At 37.9% G+C, this 21,948-nt stretch overlaps 1 protein-coding gene across 1 annotated transcript in view; it reads left to right on the forward strand.

Moving 5' to 3' along the window:
* Positions 1-21,948, forward strand: part of prtga (protogenin homolog a (Gallus gallus)) — a 74,492-nt gene that overhangs the window by 28,800 nt on the left and 23,744 nt on the right. The window contains 6 exon segments of the mRNA NM_001045030.1: positions 1,073-1,369; positions 2,720-2,879; positions 6,648-6,895; positions 11,087-11,251; positions 11,502-11,807; positions 19,941-20,129. Of these exon segments, the coding sequence (NP_001038495.1) occupies positions 1,073-1,369; positions 2,720-2,879; positions 6,648-6,895; positions 11,087-11,251; positions 11,502-11,807; positions 19,941-20,129 (1,365 nt within the window).

The raw sequence follows: 21,948 nt of genomic DNA on the forward strand, positions 1-21,948 counted from the left end.
AATACTTGATTCTGATTGGCTGATCCGCATTCTAAGGTGTTTGGTTATTTTCACATAAACGCACAGTTAAAGTAGTTCCGGCAGGTTTTGAGTGCATTACAGCTTTATATCACTACACTAAATGATTTCAATTATTGCACAGCTACAACGGTCAAATACTCAATTCTGATTGGATGATGAACAATCTAAAGTGTGCCATTATTTTCACATAAATGCACAGCTAAAGTAGTTCCGGCAAGTTTTGAGCACAATACAGTTCCATGTCACTATGCTAATTGATTTGAGTTATTTCACAGTTACAGCAGTCAAATACTTGATTCTGATTGGCTGATGACTATTCTAAAGTGTGCATTTATTTTCATATAAACACACAGCTAAAGTAGTTCCAGCAGGTTTTGGGTGCATTATGGCTCAAAATCAATATGTTGAATGATTTTAGTTATTTCACGGCTACAACAGTCAAATACTCAATTTTAATTGACTGATGAACATTCTAAAGTGTGCAGTTATTTTCATATAAACACACAGCTAAAGTAGTTCCAGCAGGTTTTGAGCGCATTACAGCTCTAGATGACTGCGCTGAATGATTTCAGTTGTTTCACAGCTGCAGCAGTCAAATGCTCAATTCTGATTGGCTGATGAGTGTTCTAAAGTGTGCTGTTATTTTCATGTAAATGCACAGCCAAAGTAGTTCCGGCATATTTTAAGTGCATTACAGATTCATTTGACAACGCTAAATTATTTTAGTTATTTCACAGCAACAACAGTCAAAAATCACATCAAAACACAACAGAAGGCTTTGGATGTGATGTGTAAGAAACTAGTCCCACACACAGGAACAGTTTGAGGACAAAAACCTGACAAATGTCTGATATACAACATCTGAAAACTGTCTTGAAGTGTTGTAACCATAGTAAAACGTTACTCCAGCATATTAAGTTATTAGAACATAAATAAACCTGAATTGTAATGCATCAACGCCATTTCAGATGTGCATCATTTTCTAACAATTCAATCTTTCATTGTCAATTGTTCCTTATTTAACCCCATATCTTCTTCTCCTCCTCCACAGCAATGTCTCCCAGAGCTCCTCAAAGGCCGCGGATCATCGCCGGTCCGCAGAATCTGACTGTGCCGGCTCACAGTACAGCTCTGCTGGAGTGCATGGCGTCTGGAAACCCTCGTCCGCTGATCTCCTGGAGCCGAGCAGACCATAAATCTATAGATGTTCACAAAACTAAAGTTCTCGGCAATGGAAACCTGATCATATCTGATGTGAATCCTCAACACGCTGGAATCTACTTCTGCCGCGCAACTACACCTGGAACCAGAAACTACACCATCGCAGCCGCTAATATAACGGTGCTAGGTACTAGAAAACATTAAATGTCCTGTGAAATTAAAGTTTTTTTAGATGGTAGTATATCAGCATCAGTCCAAAACAAACAAATAAATTCACATTTAGAAGATATAAACATCCAAAGCTTGTGTTTTTCACCTAAATAAATCAACGACTTTTTGACCAATCAAATGCTTTCTAGTATCTGACATGCCCCGCCCCCTTGAAAATGTTTTTCATTTGCTTTTCATTTGATGCACTCGAACTCAACTACTCTCACTGGCAGAGCGGTGATAAAACAAAATGCCATTGGCTGGTTTTTAAAAAGGGGGAGGAGCTACTCTATGTCCTATAGAACACCATAGAAATGCACATTTCAAACCCCTTCATGGGACCTTTAATCTATATCTTAATACTTATTAACAGTCAACAGTCTAAAGTTTAATGTGTATTAATTGGTAAAATAAATAATAATTTAACTGTGCAATGTGTAATGTAATGTGTCTTAACTGAATAAAACTGTTACCTTAAATATAAACCAAACTAATGCAGTAAAAACTGTAATATTGCAAAAAATTATTTATGATTCATAATAACTGATTTATATTTGAACATAATTTAAATTGTTGGAAATTATTTCTGTCATTTAAACCTGAATTTTCAGCATTATTACTCTAGTCTTTGGTGTCATACAATCTTTCCGAAATCAGTCTATTATTATAATTTATCAAACATTTATTATTATTATTTTTGGTTAATATTAATAATGTACTGCTCAGATTTTTTGCATTACTTTAATTTATATTTAAGGAGGGTAATAGTTTTATTTAGTTAAGACGCATTTCATTGATCAAATAAAACTAAATATATATATATATATTTACATATGTATGTATGTATGTGTGTGTGTGTGTGTGTGTGTGTGTATATATATATATATATATATATATGTATATATATATATATATATATATATATATATATATATATATATATATATATATTTATATATATATATATATATATTTATATATATATATATATATATATATATATATATATATATATATATATATATATATATATATATATATATATATATATATATATACATACATACATATATATATATATATGTATGTATGTATGTATTTTAAAATTTATTTGATTAATTAGTGATGATTGTGCATCTATTGAGCTTATTCTGAAGGATCCCGTAACACTGAAGACTGGAGAAATTATGATAAAAATTCAGCTTTGAATCACATAATCAACTTACTTTTAACAATTTGTCCCAATTGTAAATTATTGATTAATTGATTCATTTTAAGATCGTAAATGGCAGTATGAAAATGTTTTCATATTTTTGTTTGTCCGCAGCGCCGCCATCTCTTGTGGAGTGGCCAGAAAGCGTGACTCGACCACGGGCAGGAACGGCTCGCTTTGTGTGCACGGCGGAGGGTTTTCCGACCCCTCAGATCACGTGGCTGAAGAACGGAGAACCTGTGCGCTCAAATGGACGCATCAAGATGTATAACAGGTACTGCAGTGTAAACATGCACAAGCAGAAATAAGATCGATGTTCTTACATCAAAAATAAGTACGTTGTACTTAGTTTCAGAGAGTTATAAAACAATATTTGTGTGGTATTTTGAGCCTCAACGTTATTATATAGACATCAGAGACTTGTTTTACATCCCTAAAAAACTCTTAAATTATTGCCTGTCGCTGATTTGTTTGTCAGATTTATGTGTAGTGAATGTCTACGTGCTCAAACGGATGTTTCTCAGGGCTTGACTCATTTGTCTGCTGGAAACTGAGTCCTGCTGAAATATTCATCAGCTGGTTTCTTCTGTGGAACAAGAGAGAGTGAATTATTCAGCGCTCTGCTAATGGTGTTTGAGCTGATTTTCTCTTTGATTTTCCTCTCGTTTGTTTTCCTGTCTGCCTTCGTTATGGGCTCCTGAAAGCAGAAAGGGAGGGGCGAGACATTTAGGCTACTGCTATCGATTGGCTCATTTCAACATAAACACGCTCCTGTTAAACAAGCATGTCTTGGTTTATTCTAGTTTTCCGCTTAGTTCCTTATTTATCAGGGGTTGCCACAGTGGAATGAACCGCCAACTATTCCAGCATATGTTTTACACAGCGGATGCCCTTCCAGTGGCAACCCATTACTGGGAAACACCCATACACTCTCACTCACACACACACATACACTATGGCCAATTTACAGTAGTTTATTCATCTCGCCTATAGCGCATGTGTTTGGACTGTAGAGCACCCAGAGGTTTCAGGAATGACAAACTGGCCCAGCCAGGATTCGAACCAGCAACCTTTTCGCTGTGAGACAACAGTGCTAACCACTGAGCCACCGTGCCACCATGTTCCAACTTATTTATTTACAATTTTACATCGTATTAGATCAAATTTATTATTTATTTACTTCACATTTTTACATTGTGTAAAGGAAATTAAGCACTTTTCGAAATAAATTCTAATAGTAGAAAGAATTTAATAGCATAATGTAACTAAGAACATATAATAATATAATAAAATAATATGTTATTGTGGAAAATGAATTTGCCCTCCAAAAATCAATACAGTAATGAGAATTTTGTAACATTTGTAAATGGGATGCACACTAATATATAATAATGAGCAGCACATTAGTAGTTTATTAAGCTAAAAGTCTATGTTAATAGTGCATTAAACTAAAGCGTGAATCAATGTACCTGAGCTCAATTAAGAGCTTCACGCCAAAGGCTGTCAATACTGATGTACATGTGATTTTACAGGTCTTTTACTTTAAGTTTGCAACAATTTCAAAAACAATTTTTTTTCATTGTCATTATGGGGGATTGTGTGTAGAATGTTGAAGAAAATAATTAAATCCATTTTGAAATTTGAAAAAGTTACATAGAAAAAATTTGGAAAAAGTGAAGCGCTATGAATACTTTCCGGATGCACTGTAGATGCAAATTAGTAGTTCATTGAGTTAAAAGTAGGGGTGTAACGTTACACTCAGCTCCTGATACGATGTGTATCACGATATAATGTTCACGATTCGATATGTATCACGATATTTGGAATAAAAATTGAAAATTAAACTGAAATGCAAATTTTACCAAGTAAACTATTTTTTATGCATTTCTTTTGTTTCAACTTGTTAAACTGAACCTTCTTTAAGAAAATAAATTAAACAGGCCTGTCTCTGGAAAATAAAACAATTTAAAAACTTCTTAAAAATATTATTGAAATGACAGAGACAAAATTAAGGAACAATTTAAGTAAAGGTGCAAAAAAAAAAAGAGCTTTCTATTCAATTGAATTTAGTAAGAGCTTAAGGCTTTGCTTGGTCACTTGCGTTTTTTGTGTGTGCAAAAAAAATCCACATTTGCAGGTATTAAATTCATATTTAATTAAATTCAGTTAGAGATATCTCTAATTACAATTGTGACTAGTCAAAACTCATTTAGAGATATCTGCAAATATTTTTCAATGGAAGTCAATGGAGGAATATGACTAGTCATAATATATTTGCAGATATCTCCAATCTAATTTCGTTCTAGTACAATTGTAATTGCAGATATCTCTAATTGTCATTCTGACTAGTCGAATTATAATTATGACTAGTCAAAATATAATTAGAGATATCTCTAAATATATTTATGGCTAGTCAGAACAAAGGTTTAAATGCTAAAACGGCTTGCCATACGCGCGCGTCTATCATATTCCGCCCTCTGTAGTAACAGCTCACGGTCAGCTCACGTCATGTGTGATTTTGCGGCGGGAACATTATATGAAGACAGAATGATATTTTAGGGTGAATTGTACCTTATAAATACAGTATGTGACTCTTTCAACACCATTAGGAGGTCTCCATGTCGCTGTGCAAAGTATGTAAATCACTGTGAAGACTTTAAAACTTAGGATGTTTGACCCAGTATGCGTGTCAAAAAGCGGACGAGTCTAAAGCAATGACTGTACAACCGAAATGTTGATAGACGTCTGATTTTGAGAGGATGGGCCATCCTCTATTTCAGCTCCACTCATCTTGGTCTGCTAACATTACTGCTGCTGCAATCTGAACTCACGTGCGACAGCAGGTGGAACGTAGCTCACGTGCAAACAGCTCAACTAATGAGAGAAAACGGACGTCATATCGTAATCAAATCGTCATATCGCCACGATGCAAATAGTGACATTTTTGCATCGCAATAAATCGTACAACGATAAATCGTTACACCCCTAGCTAAAAGTATTAGTTAATAGTAGGCCCACGCGGAATCTGCTCATGCAGAATTCTGCAGATTTTTTGCAGATTTCTGCTGATTTCTCGCCCATCATTAATTCTGTTTATTTACTTGAGTAAATGTGTGTAATATCTCTATTTATTCCGTTTTTTATTAGTTACAGTAATATTATTGACTAATGTGCATCTGATTTATTCACAATGCAGTTTGTACAGTAATAATTCTGTCTTTTAGTAGAGATATTATATGAGAGACTTGCTTTGTTTGCCAAATAAAGTGCATCTAATTGGATTTGCGATTTAAACATTCAATAAAAGTTAAAAAGGTATTACTTTTTATTTCACAAATTAAGGTTTTAGTTATGATACTCCCAAAATAATTTAGCAGAAATCCACCGAATTTTATTAAAATTCTCTGCAGAAATAGCAAAAAACTTCCGCAGATTCCGTCTGGCCCTGGTTAATAGTTTGTTAATAACATAAATTGCGCATTAAAATAAAGCGTGACCATATGTTTTTTTATATTTTGTAATAATAATGTTTTAAAGAGGAGTATGCATGTTTTCCAAGCTCATGGGTGGGTTTCTTCCAGGTGCTCTGGCTTCCCCCACAGTCCAAAGACATGTGGTACAGGTGAATTGGGTAAGATAAATTGTCTGTAGTGTATGAGTGTGAATGAGTGTGTATGGATGTTTCCCAGAGATGGGTTGCAGCTGGAAGGGCATCCACTGCTTAAAACAAATGCTGGATAAGTTGGCGGTTCATTCCGCTGTGGAGACCCCAGATTAATAAAGGGACTAAGCCGAAAAGAAAATGAATGAATGAATGAATGAATGTTTTAGAGTACAAAAAGCTCTTGCTGTGTGTTTTGGCAGTAAACTGGTGACAATATATGCAAATGAGTAGTTTATTGTGCTCAAAGTACTGGTTAATAGTTTGTTAAAAACACAAATTGTGCATTAAATAAGGGTTTTTGCATTATATGTTTTTGCTATTTTGTAATGATAATGTTATGAAGCATGTATTAAAAGCCTTCTCTGTGTGTTTTGGCAGTAAACTGGTGATTAACCAAATCATCCCAGAAGACGACGGCATCTATCAGTGTGAGGCGGAGAACATTCAGGGTTCAGTTCTGGCTATGGCTCGTCTGATCGTGGTGATGTCTGATAATCGACCCAGCGCTCCCCGAAACATCCGTGCTGACACCGTGTCCAGCTCCGCCATCCTGCTCGCCTGGGACAGACCCGCGTACAACTCTGAGAAAGTCATTGCTTATTCTGTGCACTACATGAAGGCGGAAGGTGAGGGTTTCATATATTAACATTAAAACACATGCATCACTAATGCTGATGATATACAGGGCAGCGTTTTGAGCAATGTTGCCCTCGCAACTTAGGGAAATGACGCAGTAAATGGGCAACCAGGTCAGACACAGGGCATCTTATTGAGCTGTGGGTTAAAGATGCAATATTGCTGCCCTTTTTTAATAGACAGTAATCAAATATCTAACCTGCAACATTGCCGTGTGTATCATTTGCATTTAAGAGCTTCATTTGGACAACTTTAAATCATGATTTTCCCAAGATTTAGATTTATTTTAATGGAACAGAACAGAATAGTATATAATAGAATAGTTTCCTTATTTTAATATGACAAATTTAAAAAAAAAATAGAGTATTGTATTATATTATAGCAATGAGGATTCAGAATATGGTGGCAATGCAAAAAAAAAATTACTTATGCAAAAAAACCTATTTGTATTTTTATTTAATTATATATTTTTATTTGTAATTTTTTATTTATTTATTTTGTTTTATTTTATTAGATTAAAACAATAAATTTTTTGTTTTATTTTATTATTTTAATTTTAATTTAATTCATGTTTTGTTTTGTTTCATTTTATTATATTTTATATAAAATTATATTTTATTATATTTTTATTATATTATTTATTTATTTTATATTATATTTTATTTTATCTTATTTTATTTAAATTTTATTGTGTTTTATTTTTAATTTTATATTATATTATATATTTTTATTTAATTTAATGTAATTTTATTAGATTTTTATTGTTATTTAATTTTTTTATTAAATTTTATTAATTTAATTTAATTACACTTATTTTAATTAAATTTTATGTTATTACATAACATCACATTACATTACATTACAACAGACACACATAGCCAGCTCTGTTGTTCTCACCATTCTCATCATTCTTGGATCTGATATGCTTTAAAATAAAATAAAATAAAATAAAATAAAATAAAATAAAATAAAATAAAATAAAATAAAATAAAATAAAATAAAATAAAATAAAATAAAAAAAAAAAAAAAATAAAATAAAATAAAATAAAATAAAATAAAATAAAATAAAATAAAATAAAATAAAATGAAATGAAATGAAATAAAACAAAAAATAAAATAAAATAAAATGAAAAATATTTTCTATGTTATTATATAAACTATAGAAAATTAATAAGCACATTTTCCCACAAAATCAATACCGTAATCAGTATTTTGTATTAAAGTTTTTCTTGGTTTTATGGATATTTATGACAATTTATTGATCCTAATTATAGAATTTTAAGTACATACAGTTGAGGTTCTGTGAATTTTTTTCTTTTTCAAATATTTCCCAAATGATGTTAAACAGATTCAGGAATTTTTTACAGTATTTGCTATATTTTTTTTTCTTCTGGAGAAAGTCTGATTTCTTTTATTTTGGCTAGAAAAAAAACATTTCTTAATTTTTATAAAAGCATTTTAAGGTGAAATTATTAGCCCTCTTAAGCAATATTTGTTTTGGATTGTCTACAGAATAGACCACTGTTAAACAATGACTTGTCTAATTACCCTAACTTTACCCTAATTAACCTATTTTAGCTTTTAAATGTCACTTTAAGTTGAATACTACCGTCTAGTCACATATTACTTACTGTCATCATGGCAAAGAGAAATTAATTCAGTTATTAGAAATGAGTTATTAAAACTATTATGATTAGAAATGTGTAAAAACAAATCTCTCCGTTAAACAGAAATGGGGGAACAAAATATACAGGAGGGCTAATAATTCTGATTTCAGCTGTATGTATTTATATAAACATATGTTTGCGAATTAAATCCATTGACAGTCTGTTAGCTTTAGAGAGCGACGTCCAAATAAAACACCTGCCAGCCTGTGAGCAGATAAGAAGAGAAAAACAATGAGACGTCCGAGTGTCAAAAATCTTCATTCAGGATGTTTTTGCACTTGGACTTCCAGAATTCCAGGCCATTTATTGTCAGAAGAGAATAGCTTGGGTTAATGAATACCTCCGCATCTGCTCTGGAGGGCAAAAAGCATCGGAAGTGGTGTGGAAAGGGGTGCAAAAAAGAGGGCTAATTATCGCCAGTGTTGGAGTGTCTTAATCTAGCGCTGAAGAGGCTTTGTGTGTTTTTCTCGATGCGTCAGAGTCAGAGTCCTCTATTCAGCGCCGGAAACAAGGCCTTTTCTGTTGACGCTTGGAGTATCTTGTTTATTGGGTCAGAAATTGAGTGCTGGAGAGCGTTTCTTTTATTTGAGCATCTAAACGTGGGCTCATTAAAGTGTTATCAGGTGCGCTGGAACGGTGGGAAAACCAGCAGGTGGAATTTGCCATTAGCTGCATTGATAATAAGCAGTTTAAAGAAAGAAAAGGTTGCGCTGATTGAGTTGACGTGCTTCTTTTTTATGTTGACCAATGGGTTTTGTGTAGATGCCCAGGATCGGAGTTAAAAACCTCTTGCATATATAATGCTTGGATTGGAAAAAGGGTGGGAGCTGAATGAAATGCACATTGAACAAATTATGTATGCATTGCAGCTTTAACACTTTAATAACAAGGAAAATTGTTATGATCAATGTCGCTCCTTGCTTTATCCATTTCATCCATCTCGTTGTTTTTCCTTCTTTTTCTTTCATCTTTTTTTTGTTTAATTTTTTTGTCTTTTCTTTTTCTAATTTTTTCTTTTGTTTCTTTTTTCTTTTGTCCTAAAAAGTTTTTTTTACTGCGTGCTTTTACAGCTATACTTTCCTTTTCTTTTCTTCTTTTTAATTTTTGTTAAGGTTTTCTTTTCTTTCGTTTTTTATTTTGTTTTTCTTTTATTTGTTTTATTTTTTATGTCCTAAGTTTGTTTTTTCTACATCCTTTCTGCTGAGTTCAATATGCTTCATTTTGTTCTATTAAAAAAGTTCTTTTCATTTTTATCTTTTCTTTTTTTTGTTTTTTTTCTTCTTTATTTTATTTTTATTTTTCTTTATTTTCTTTTTTAATATTCTCAGATTTTTTGATTTATTTGATTTAATTTAATTTTTTTTAAAAACATTTCAGATTCTTTCTTTATTTTTCTTTCCTTCTTTTCCTTTTTTTCTATGTACTAAGGATGTCTTTGTTTTCTACATGCATTTACAACTATATTCTTTTCTTTTCTTTTTTTACTTTACATTGTTTTCTTTTTCTCTTCTTTTATTTTCTCTTTTCTTTTTTTCTGTCCTATGGATGTTTTTTCTAAATGCTTTTCTGCTGACTTCTGTGCTTATTTTTCTTTCCATTTTTCTTTTAAAAATTTCATTTTCTTTTTGTCCTTTTTCTTTTTTTTTCTTTTTTTTCTTTCCTTTTTTCTTTTTCTTATTTTTTTCTTTTCTTTTTTCTTTTGAATTTTTTTCAGATTTGTATCATATTTTTTATTTTTTCCCATTTTCCTAAGTACTATTGATGTTATTATCTACATGTCTTTCTGCTTTTCTTTTTTTTCCTTCTTTCTTTTTTTCTTTTTCAATTTTTTTTGGATTTTCTTTATTTTTTCTTCTTTAATTTTTTTCTTTAGTTTTTTCTTTTTTCTCTTTCTTTCTTTCTTTCTTTCTTTCTTTCTTTCTTTCTTTCTTTCTTTCTTTCTTTCTTTTCTTCTTTTCTTTTGTCCTAAATATGATTTTATTTTCTACATACTTTTACATCTATTCTTTACTTTTCTTTCCTTTTTTAACATATTGCCCTTGTTTTTATACCAAATAAAAAAAAATTAAGAAACTAAATTTCTATGATTGCGTCACAGTGGTGCAGTGAGTAGCACGATCACCTCACAGCAAGAAGGTCACGGTTCATTCCGCTGTGGCGACCTCAAAAGAATAAAGCGACTAAGCCGAAAAGAAAATGAATGAATGAATGCTAATTTTCTATGAAGATGCATTCTATGAATGCAAAAATAAAAAGCTGACCATAATTATCAGACTATAATACGTTTTCACATCTTTTTGTGCATTATTAGTTTGAATTTAAGCATGAAGTTTATTTATATCAGAAATTTGTTGAATTTAATGCATGCATTTTATCATCCATGCATTCCCTTAAAATCAAACACATGGCCATGGCATTGCAAGCATTAATGTTCTGCTATGTCTATCAACAGCAGCCAAATTCGCATAGCTTTCCATTGATGGTGAAACATTTAAGCTTGTCATGTCTCAACAGGTCTAAATAACGAAGAGTACCAGATTGTAATCGGTAACGATACCACCCGCTACATCATTGATGACCTGGAGGCCGGGAGGAACTACACTTTCTACATCGTGGCGTACATGCCGATGGGAGCCAGCCGCATGTCAGACCATGTCATACAGCACACACTGGAGGACGGTGAGCTCACGTTTAAAAGATTATACAGTATTTGACTGTTGTAGCTGTATAATGACTGAAATCATTCAGTGTAGTGATATGGAGCGGTAATGCGTACGAAACCTGCTGGAACTACTTTAGCTGTGTGTTTATCTGCAAATAACAGCACACCTTAGAATGCTCATCAGCCAATCAGAATCAAGCATTCAACAGCCACATAGTATTAATATTCTTCAGGAAGTTTTATTGTTGTTTTCTGTCTCTGTTTCAGTGCCCCTGCGTGCCCCTGAGCTGAGCCTGACGAGCCGCAGTCCCTCTGATATTCAGGTGTCGTGGCAGCCTTTGTCTCATAAGCTGAGCCGTGGCCGTGTGTCTGCGTATCGCCTCTCCTACAGGACCAGCTCAGACGGGACGCTGACACAGCTGGAGCTCTCGGCACACAAAACCCATCAGCTGCTGGAGGGTCTGCAGCCTGACACCACATACCTGCTCCGCATCGCTGCCGCCACCGCTGTGGGCTGGGGAGAACCGTCCGCCTGGAGCTCTCACAGGACACCCAAAGCCTCCAGTACTAAAGGTGGAGCATCTGCCTGTCTCTCTGTCTGCCCATGTATCTCAAATGGCACACTAGCAACAGCTCCTCTCCTTCTCCATTAGTTCCTCCCCTTCATTATTAGCTCCACCCTTTCATAATTAGCCACTCCCCTTCAGCATCAGCCCCTCCACATCATTATAAGCTCCTCTTCTTCATCATAAGCCCCTCCCTATCACAATCAGCTTTTTCTTTTCTTCATCAGCCCCTCTTCATAATTAGCTCCTCCCCCTTCTCCATTAGCCCCTTCCCTTCATCGGCAGCTCCTCCCCTTTGCAGTCAGCTCATCCTCTTTGTCATAAGCCCCATGTCTTCTCCATCATCTCCTCCCTTTCATAAGCAGCCCCTCTCCTTCACCACCATACCTCCCCTTCATCATTAGCTCCTCCCCCTTCTCAATTTGCTCCTCCCCTTAATTAGCAGGTCCTTCCTTCACTATCAGCTTCTCCTCTTTGTCATAAGCCTCTCCCCTTCTCCATCAGCTCCTCCCTTTCACCATCAGCTCCTGTCCTATCATTAGCACTCTCCTTCATAATTAGCTCCTCCCCCCTCTCCATTAGCTCCTCTCCATCATAAGCTTCTCCCCTTCTCCATTAGCTCCTCCCCATCAACATCAGCTCCTCCTCTTCGTCATAAGCCTCTCCCCTTCACCTTATGCCCCTCTTCTTTACTATAAGCCCCTCCTTTTCATCAGCAGCTTCTCCCTTATTTGATAGCCCCTCCCCTTCACCATCAGTTCCCTACCCTTTGTCATAAGCTCCTCCCCTTCTCCAATAGCTCATCTCATTTACCATGAGCTCCTCCCCTTCAGCAGCAGCCTTGACTGCCCCTCTCCTTCAGTAATAGGTCCTACCCTTCACCATCCGCCCCTCCCCATTGTCATAAGCTTCTCCCCTTCAGCATTAGCTCCTCCCCTTACCATCAGTTCCACCCCTTTGTCATAGCTCCTCCTCTTTTTCCACTAGCTCCTCTCCTTCACCATGAACTCCTCCCCTTCACTATCAGCTTCTCCTCTTCATCATTCCTCATATGCCCTCAACTCCACCATAAGCCTCTCCCCTTCATCAGCAGCTCCTCCCCTTTTTGATAGCTCCTCCCCTCTATTCGCAGCTTCTACTTTTTTAATAGCCCCTCCCCTTTCCATTAGCTCCTCTACTACTCCTCTTTGTCAAATGCTGCTGCTTCTCCCATTGGTTTACATCTACCTCTTTACCAACAGCTCCTCCCCTTTTATCTATCTATCTATCTATCTATCTATCTATCTATCTATCTATCTATCTATCTATCTATCTATCTATCTATCTATCTATCTACCCATCCATCCATCCACCCACCCACTTACCCACCCATCCATCCATCCATACATCCACACACCCATCAATCCATCCACCAACCCACCCATCCATCCATTCACCCATCCATTCACCCATCCATCCATCCACCCATCCATCCATCCATCCATCCACCAATCCATCCGTCCATCCATCCATCCGTCCATCCACCCATCCGTCCATCCACCCATCTGTCCATCCACCCACCCATCCATCCCCCACATCCATCCATCCACTCATCCATCCATCCACCCATCCATCCACCCATCCATCCATCCACCCATCCATCCATCCATCCATCCATCCATCCATCCATCCATCCATCCATCCATCCATCCACCCATCCACCATCCACCCACCCATCCACCCATCCATCAATCCATCCATCCATCCACCAATCCATCCGTCCATCCATCCATCCGTCCATCCACCCATCCGTCCATCCACCCATCTGTCCATCCATCCACCTATCCACCCATCCACCCACCCATCCATCCCCCCCATCCATCCATTCACTCATCCATCCATCCATCCATCCATCCATCCACCCATCCATCCACCCATCCATCCATCCATCCATCCACCCACCCACCCATCCACCATCCATCCACCCATCCACCCATTCATCCATCCATCCATCCATCCATCTGTCATTTTATCCACCATTATATTATTCAGTCAGTCATTCTCTCTCATTCTGTCTATCTTCCTATCCCTCTATCATTCTCTCAATCATTTGTTCATTCCTTCATTTATTCGTTCATTATGTCTGTTCATTACTTCTACTGACCAATCAGTCATTTGTTTGTTCACCTAATTGCATGCTTTATTTTTAACTCAGTCTCTCTTGTTGTCTAATATACAGATACACTGGTAATGATTTAGAGGGGTAGTTCACCCAAAAATGAAAGTTCTGTCACCATTTACTCACCCTTTACTTGATTCAAACCTTTATGAGTTTGTTGTTCTTATTCTCCTGAACACAAAAGTAGATATTTAGAAAAATGCTGCAAACCTCTAACCTTTTATTCCCAAAATAGTAGTATTTTTCCTACTATGGAAGTCACAGGTTTACAGCTTTCTTCAAAATATCAACTCAGGGTTTGAAACCACTCGAAGGTGAGTAAATAGCGTGTAAATGAACTACCCCTTTAATTGAGTCATTTACCGATTAATATTTTGCTTTCTGCTCAAAACCTGCGGCAGACTCCATTCTTGAACCTATTCTTGTTCTCTCTTCTTGGCTTTGGGCTGATAATCTTGTTAAGGCATTGCATTTGTTCCCTCATGGCCTTTGACCCTCCTTCTCATCCACATTGGAAAGGTTTTAGTCACGGGTTATAAAGCGAGAGCCTCCACAGATCTGCCATTTTCAGAGTCCCATTGTAAACTTCAGCCCACATATCAGACTCTGTCAGGCCATCGCCGGTGATCTACAGGAATCTACTCTGTTAGATTACTGTGGCTAAATTTAACACCTATACATGCGGGAAACTCTGCGGGAGTGAGTTTAATTAAGCTTGGATTGATTTAACTTGTTCCTGTGAGGTCCGTCTCGTCGGGTCTCGGGAGATTCATAGCCGCAGTTGTGGCCGGTAAATCTTGAAGATTTGTTCTGCTGAGGTTACAGGCTGGTGGCGTCTCTCTACTTTGAAATTTGTGATGTTTCGTTCTTGCTGTCAGAGAATTGAACCCTACACTTTTAACTGTGGTGCAAAATTACTGTTTTGTAGTGTGGGAAAACCCATTTCATTTCAAATTTCTTTTATTAGGTTCTTACATGGAATATCAACCATAACAGTCATTTTATAATTATCCATCCATGTTAGTGTTTACCCTACCCCAACCCCAGTTGAACATTTTCCTCCCTCAACAGCCTCTGACTTCAAATTAAGAAAAAAGCAAAGCAAAACATAAAAATAAAATAATAATGATAAATAAAATTAATAATTAACCATAATGATAAAAAGGTAAAAAAATAAATAAAATAACAAAGATAAATAACTAAATAAGATGAAAATAAATAATAAATATGTTTTTATTCCTATGTTATCGCTCAGTTTCAGAATCAAGAGAGTTTGCTAGTAGTTAATCTAAAAAGGGGCGCCACAACTTGTCAAAGGTCTTTAAAGGGTCACGAAACACCAACACATTTGTTTGAGCTGTTGACAGTGGTATATGTGTCCCACACTGCTAAAAACACTATTAGGACACCTATATTTCACTAAAAAGTGTAAATTGGTTGTTTTTGCGTTATTTCAAGCAAATTCGTACTTCCTGTTTGAAACAAATTTTTGAAGCTGCGTCACGGTCATGACATAATAGCGTGTATTCCAGTGTGCAGACTGGACGTCTGTGCCAGAGTGTGTCTTATTACGTCTTACAGTGTGTTGCATTAATGCATGAGTAAGGCTTGGTTCAAACCAATCAGCGCGCTCTATTGTGCAACTTCATTAATATTCATTACTGTGTTTACACGAAGCCACGTTGTGTTGGCAAAACAAGCGTGAAGTGTTGCTTTTATAGTTTGCTGCAGTTAAGTTTCGTTTTCATTTTCTCTCTGTTAGAGCGCAGCTGGAGTAACGCGTGGATTAACAGTGTACGCGACGCTCGACAACAATAACTTACGTGTCTAAGGAGGATTATTGTTTACCTGAGAGCTGTTCTCATCTGCAAACGCTGAGATACGGATTCGCTTGTAGTTTTCTCTTAATAAAGACGCGGCTCTAGTTGCTGGTGATTGTCCTGTTGTGTGGTTTTTAACCGCATTTAGTGACCGGAATAACACACGCGGCTTTCTGACACTACCTGCCGTGTGCATCTAAGTTTCCGGGAAATGCGGAGGTTTTTTTTCTCTCATTCGCCGTGCGGTATCAAACATTGCATGAAAAATACACGCTTAGAGCAGCTCCTCGAATCAAATATCTCGTTTGTCGCGAGGGGCATGAATGAATTCAGGGAATGAAAGAGCCAAACTGCAGTTAAAGTCCAACATTTAATAATTTGGCAAATAATTCCACTACAGATGTCCATGTAGGTTAAACACCATCACTTTCTATTGTGTGTGTATTTTGACTGAAACTCGCGCGTGCCCAAATAGACACTCCCACACCCTCCCACTTTAGTTCCTCCGACACTCCCCCCTAAACAGAGCTGGACACGCCCACTTTTCTGACTTTTTCCAAAGTAGAGGTGTGAAAACGCCCTGCTGAAACGAGGGGGTTTCATGGCCCTTTAAAGAACCAGTAAGTGATTGTCTAATCTTTTCCAATTTAATACAAGTAAACACTTCTTTTATCCATGCATCAAAAGATGGTGGAGTGACATGTTTCCACTTTAAAAGAATGAGACGTCTCGCTATTAAAGTAGTAAAAGCTAAAGCCTTTTGGACCATTACTGAAAGGTTGGCATCTACTGCCAACCCAAAAATGGCCAAAAGTGGATTTGTATCCAGATCTATGCCGAATGCATCTTTTAAAGTTTTAAATATTTTAGTCCAATAAACAAATAATTTGGGGCATTCCCACAACATATGGATGAGATCCGCTGGTGATTGTTTGCACCTATTACATGCATCGCTGACAGAAGGGTATATTTTAGCAAGTCTAGCATTAGTGTAGTAAACCCTGTGTAGGATCTTACATTGTATAAGCCCATGTCTTGCAGGGGAAAACCCATTTTAAGGCCAATTTGACATGCATTCCCTCTCTTAAAGGGCACATGGTTTACCCCTTTTTTATGATTTAATATTAATATTATGGTTGTTCTGAGCGTGCCAGTTTAGGTTCCGTTCAAAACACAGTTCAGATTTTTTTATTATAATGTGTTCACATGTGTTATTTTGGGGGTGTGTACACAGGTCGCTGTTTTAGGGGTGTGTTGCTTCACATGAAAATAAGTTTCGACATCTTGCCCAATGAAAGAAGGGGGCGGAGTCAAGAGCTTTCCCGCTCTGTGTTTGGCAACAGACAGGCAGACAGAGGGCCTACTCACACTATGCTATCCGTAATGTGCCCAGACACTTTTCCCGGATCGTTTGAGAAGTGTGAGTGCGCTGAATCGGGCTCAGGTACGGTTCACTTGGCCAGCCCTGGCCCGGTTGGAAGAGGTTGGCCTGAGCGCGGTTCACTTGGTGAAGAGCGGTATGCTTGTGTGTATGAGTGCAAAACGCGCCAAAGCCTGAAACTGAAAGCGAGACGTGACTTTTAAGGGACTGTTTCATATGGATTTATATTAATCAATCTTACTGTTCAATGAACGCAAACTGCTGTAGCTTATTAAATACGTAAACTCCTCACTGCACGACAGCTGCACCTTCAGCGGACCTCCTCATTCCTGCAGCACGAGAGCTTTATAACTGTTTATGAGCGCCAAAAGTGATCTGTTGGGCGAAATATCTGACTGCGTGTCACCGCATCCCTAAGGACTGTTTGGCAAAATATTTGACTGCATGTCACTGCATAACAAACTACTAAAACGAAATAACTAGAGAAATCTCCACTGTACTGAGCGAGAGCGCTTACTGAACAGCGCAGCATCGATGACGTAAGCATGCCCAGGCCCGATTGTAGTGTGAGTTCGGGCCATCGGGGGAGACGGGAGTGGGTACAAGCATGCTTTGGCCCGGTTTGAGGCAACTGTACAAAATTAGTGTGAGTACGGCCAGAGAGAAGCAACATGAGTAGATTCAAAAGACCAAACTCGGTAATATGTTGTTAGATAAAGACAACAAGATGAATTAAATATCACGATTAGCAAATAAAGTGAGATTAGATCCAGCGGGAGATCCTTGATTAACACTCCGACTAGCACAGCTCTCATCTAGGTAGATAGGCTGCAGCGCATGTGTGTGTGTGTGGTCACGTGATGTGCGTTTCAGCGTTTTGGTGTAGATGGAGAGCTGTTCAGAAACGCTGGGTGAAACGCTAGTGTGGACGCAGATGGTTTTCATCCTAAAACGCCGTTTTAAATCTAAAACACATTATCGTAAACGGGCCTGAGAGTTCAGAGCTGTTTGGAAACAAGGCGGGAACGCTTCAAACTTCAAAAAATATATATATTTGGCCTGATTTTGTTCAAATTGAGGCAAGGTTCCCGAAACCACATCTATTTATTACATAATTGCCACGGGGAGTTCAGAGCTGTTTGACAATAACAGTCAGGGCCGGCGTGTCCATAGAGGCGACCTAGGCGGCCACCTAGGGCGGCAGTATAGAGTGGGGGCATCTGCGACACCTCCCTTACCACCTGCGTCCTCATTTATGTCCGCGACACTTCCCCTGCGTCCTCAGATATATTCGCGCATAGACGATAGAATAGAGAGGGCAGCGTCAGCGACACCTCCATCAGCACCCGCGTGTCCTCATTTATATTCGCGCATAGGGCGGCAGAATAAAGAGCGCAGTGTCCACGACACCTCCCTCCCTCAGCACCCGCGCGTCCTCAGTTATATCCACCATAGGGCGGCAGAATAGAGAGGGCAGCGTCAGCGGCACCTCCATCAGCACCCGCGTGTCCTCAGTTATATTTGTGCATAGGGCGGCAGAATTGAGGTCCGCGACACCCGCGCGTCCTCGGTTATATCCGCGCATATGGCGGCAGAATAAAGAGCGCAGTGTCCGCGACACCTCCCTCCCTCAGCACCCGCGCGTCCTCAGTTATATCCACCATAGTGCGGCAGAATAGAGAGGGCAGCGTTAGCGGCACCTCCATCAGCACCCGCGTGTCCTCAGTTATATTTGCGCATAGGGCGGCAGAATTGAGGTCCGCGACACCCGCGCGTCCTCGGTTATATCCGCGCATAGGGCGGCAGAATAAAGAGCGCAGTGTCCGCGACACCTCCCTCCCTCAGCACCCGCGCGGCCTCAGTTATATCCACCATAGGGCGGCAGAATAGAGAGGGCGGTGTCCGCCAGTCCGCGACACCTCCCTCCCTCCCTATCCGTGCATAGAGCGCCGGAAAAGAGGTCCGCGACACCTCACTTCATTTTCATAACCGGTCACTTTCGTTTTCACATTGGGGTTGAGGGTGGCGTGATCGTCCTCTGCCTAGAGCGGCAGTTCCGCTTGCTCCGGCCCTGATAACAGTGAAATTTTTGAACTCTCCAAAACATGTTTTGGTCTGATTATATAAAAAAGGCAGCACGGTGGCCAGGTTCAAGCCTCAGATGGGTCAGTTGACATTTCTGTGTGGAGTTTGCATGTTCTCCCCATGGTGGCATGGGTTTCCTTCGGGTGCTCTGGTTTCTCCCACAGTCCAAGCACAAGTGGTTTAGGTGAACTGGAATTGCAGCTGGAAGGGCATTTGCTGCGTAAAACATATGCTGGAAAAGTTGATGGTTCATTCCGCTGTGGTGACCCCTAATTACTAAAGGGACTAAGCCGAAAATATATAAATAAATGAATATAAAAAATAGGTGTGGTCTTAAAGCCACACCTTTTTCATTACATAATCGCCATTGACCAATGAGAAATCAGACATGCTTACTGACTAGACTGAACTGTTCTGTAAAGTTTTGAACTCTCTAAGAAATGTTTAGGCCTGGATTCATTGAAAAGGAGGCGAGGTCTCAAAGCCACTCCTATATATTTCATAACCACCATTGACCAATGACAGTTCAGAAGTGCTTGCCAGCCAAATCGAACATTTTTCATAAACTCCCCCCAAAAATATTATGTCTCTTTAATTAGTATCATTGTACATTTATTTGGCATTAGGGGTTGTATTTGTGATCGTATATTAATGTGACCTTGTATTTCTGATGGTCAGTGTGTGTTTCTCCTGCAGTGCCCTTGGCGCCGGAGCTCCAGCTGGAGTCTCTGAACTGCACGACAGTCACCCTGCGCTGGCATCTTCCCGCGGGCAGCAGCTCTGGACTGCAGGGCTTCAAACTCTCCTACCATGAAGAGGGTCAGCCGGAGGCAGCGCAGGCCCAGATTCCTCCACACCACCGCCAGCACACCATCGGAGGCCTGGGTGAGTGAGAGCGACCTTTAAAACTGCCTTACAGCCTAAATAGTGCCTCTTATTAAGTCCACATGAACCAAAAGCTTTTTTGTATTGTGAAGCAGTTCGTAGAGAAATGGAGTATTAAAGGAGAAAACAGTGGGCGTGGCTTGTTTTTTTATCTGCGAGCTGATTGGATGTAGTGAAGTAGGCGTTTCATTCAGAAGTATCAGGAAAAGGGTTTGGGGAGAGTTATTACAACCTTACAGACTCCTCCTCCTCACCATTTATGTTTGTTGACTGACAGCTGGAGGGGCGTGGTCAAGTATGTTAGCCACACCCAATACCTTAGACAGGCCTAATCTCACAATTGAACTGAAAACAAACAGGAAGTGCATTTGCATATTTCAATGAAAGATCATAAAGGCAAACTATTGTTGTTGTCTTAATGACATGCACAGACAAATTATTCAGCACAAAACTAGCAATGTGAGCTAACAAAAATAATATGTTAGATTTGATTTTATGTGTTCTTCAAACAACACAAGATATCTTTAGGACAACTAATTGTTTTATGTTCATCAAAATGTCATTAAAGATCATGCAAAAATCGCAAAATGTCATCGAAAATCATGCAAAAACAGCAAAATGTCATCAAAGATCATGCAAAAACAGCGAAATGTCATAAAAAATCATGCAAAAACAGCGAAATGTCATCAAAGATCATGCCAAAACTGTAAAATGTCATCAAAAATTGTGAAAAACCTCAAAATGGCATTAAATACCATGCAAAAACAGCGAAATGTGATCAAAAATCATGCCAAAACAGTAAAATGTCATCCAAAATTTAGAAAAACCTCAAAATGGCGTTAAAAAATTATGCAAAAACAGCGAAATGTGATCAAAGATCATGCAAAAACAGTGAAATGTCATAAAGAATCATGCAAAAACAGCAAAACGTCATCAAAGATCATGCCAAAACAGTAAAATGTCATCAAAAATTGAGAAAAACCTCAAAATTGTGGTAAAAAATTATGCAAAAACAGCGAAATTTCATCAAAAATCATGCACAAACCTCAAAATGTCATCAAAACCATTCAAAAACATCAAAACGTCATCAAAGATCATGCAAAAACAGCTAAATGTCTTTAAAAACCATGCAAAAACAGCTAAATGTCATCAAAGATCATGCAAAACCTCAAAATGTCATCAAAAATCATGCAACAACAGCGAAATGTCATCAAAAAACATCAAAATGTCATCAAAAACCATGCAAAAACACCGAAATGTCATAGAAAACCATGCAAAAACACCGAAATGTCATAACAAATCATGCAAAATCCTCAATGTCATTAAATATCATGCGAAACATCAAAATGTCATCAAAAATCATGCAAAAAAACTAAATGTCATAACAAATCATGCAATAACCTCAAAGGGAGTGTAAGTTGTGTAATGCATAAATAATACCGCTGTTAGTGTAGTTATTCAATGTAAACAATGATTATTATCTATGCTAATTCTTATTTAATTTCAGTTTCCATTTCATTTTAGTTTTTCGTTTATTGTGTAGATTTTAGGGAAATAACTCTCTAACCAAGAGACAGTCGCACTAATTCTGTGCATATTATCAATTGGTTACAGAGGGAGTGTAAGTTGTGTAAACGCTGTACATGGTGACTTAAATTGAGGCTGCAGGGTTTGAAACTGTGATAGATGGGTGTTTATTGAGAATGGGTTTGCCACCAACAAAAGCACTGCATTGTCTTTCTGAAAGTAGATTTGTGGCTCTTCTTCCCTCTAAACTCTCAATGACCACACACACCCCTCCCCCTCTGACCTTTGACCT

The sequence above is a fragment of the Danio rerio genome, chromosome 18 (assembly GCF_049306965.1).
Source record: "Danio rerio strain Tuebingen ecotype United States chromosome 18, GRCz12tu, whole genome shotgun sequence".
In the NCBI taxonomy this organism is placed as follows: domain Eukaryota; kingdom Metazoa; phylum Chordata; class Actinopteri; order Cypriniformes; family Danionidae; genus Danio; species Danio rerio.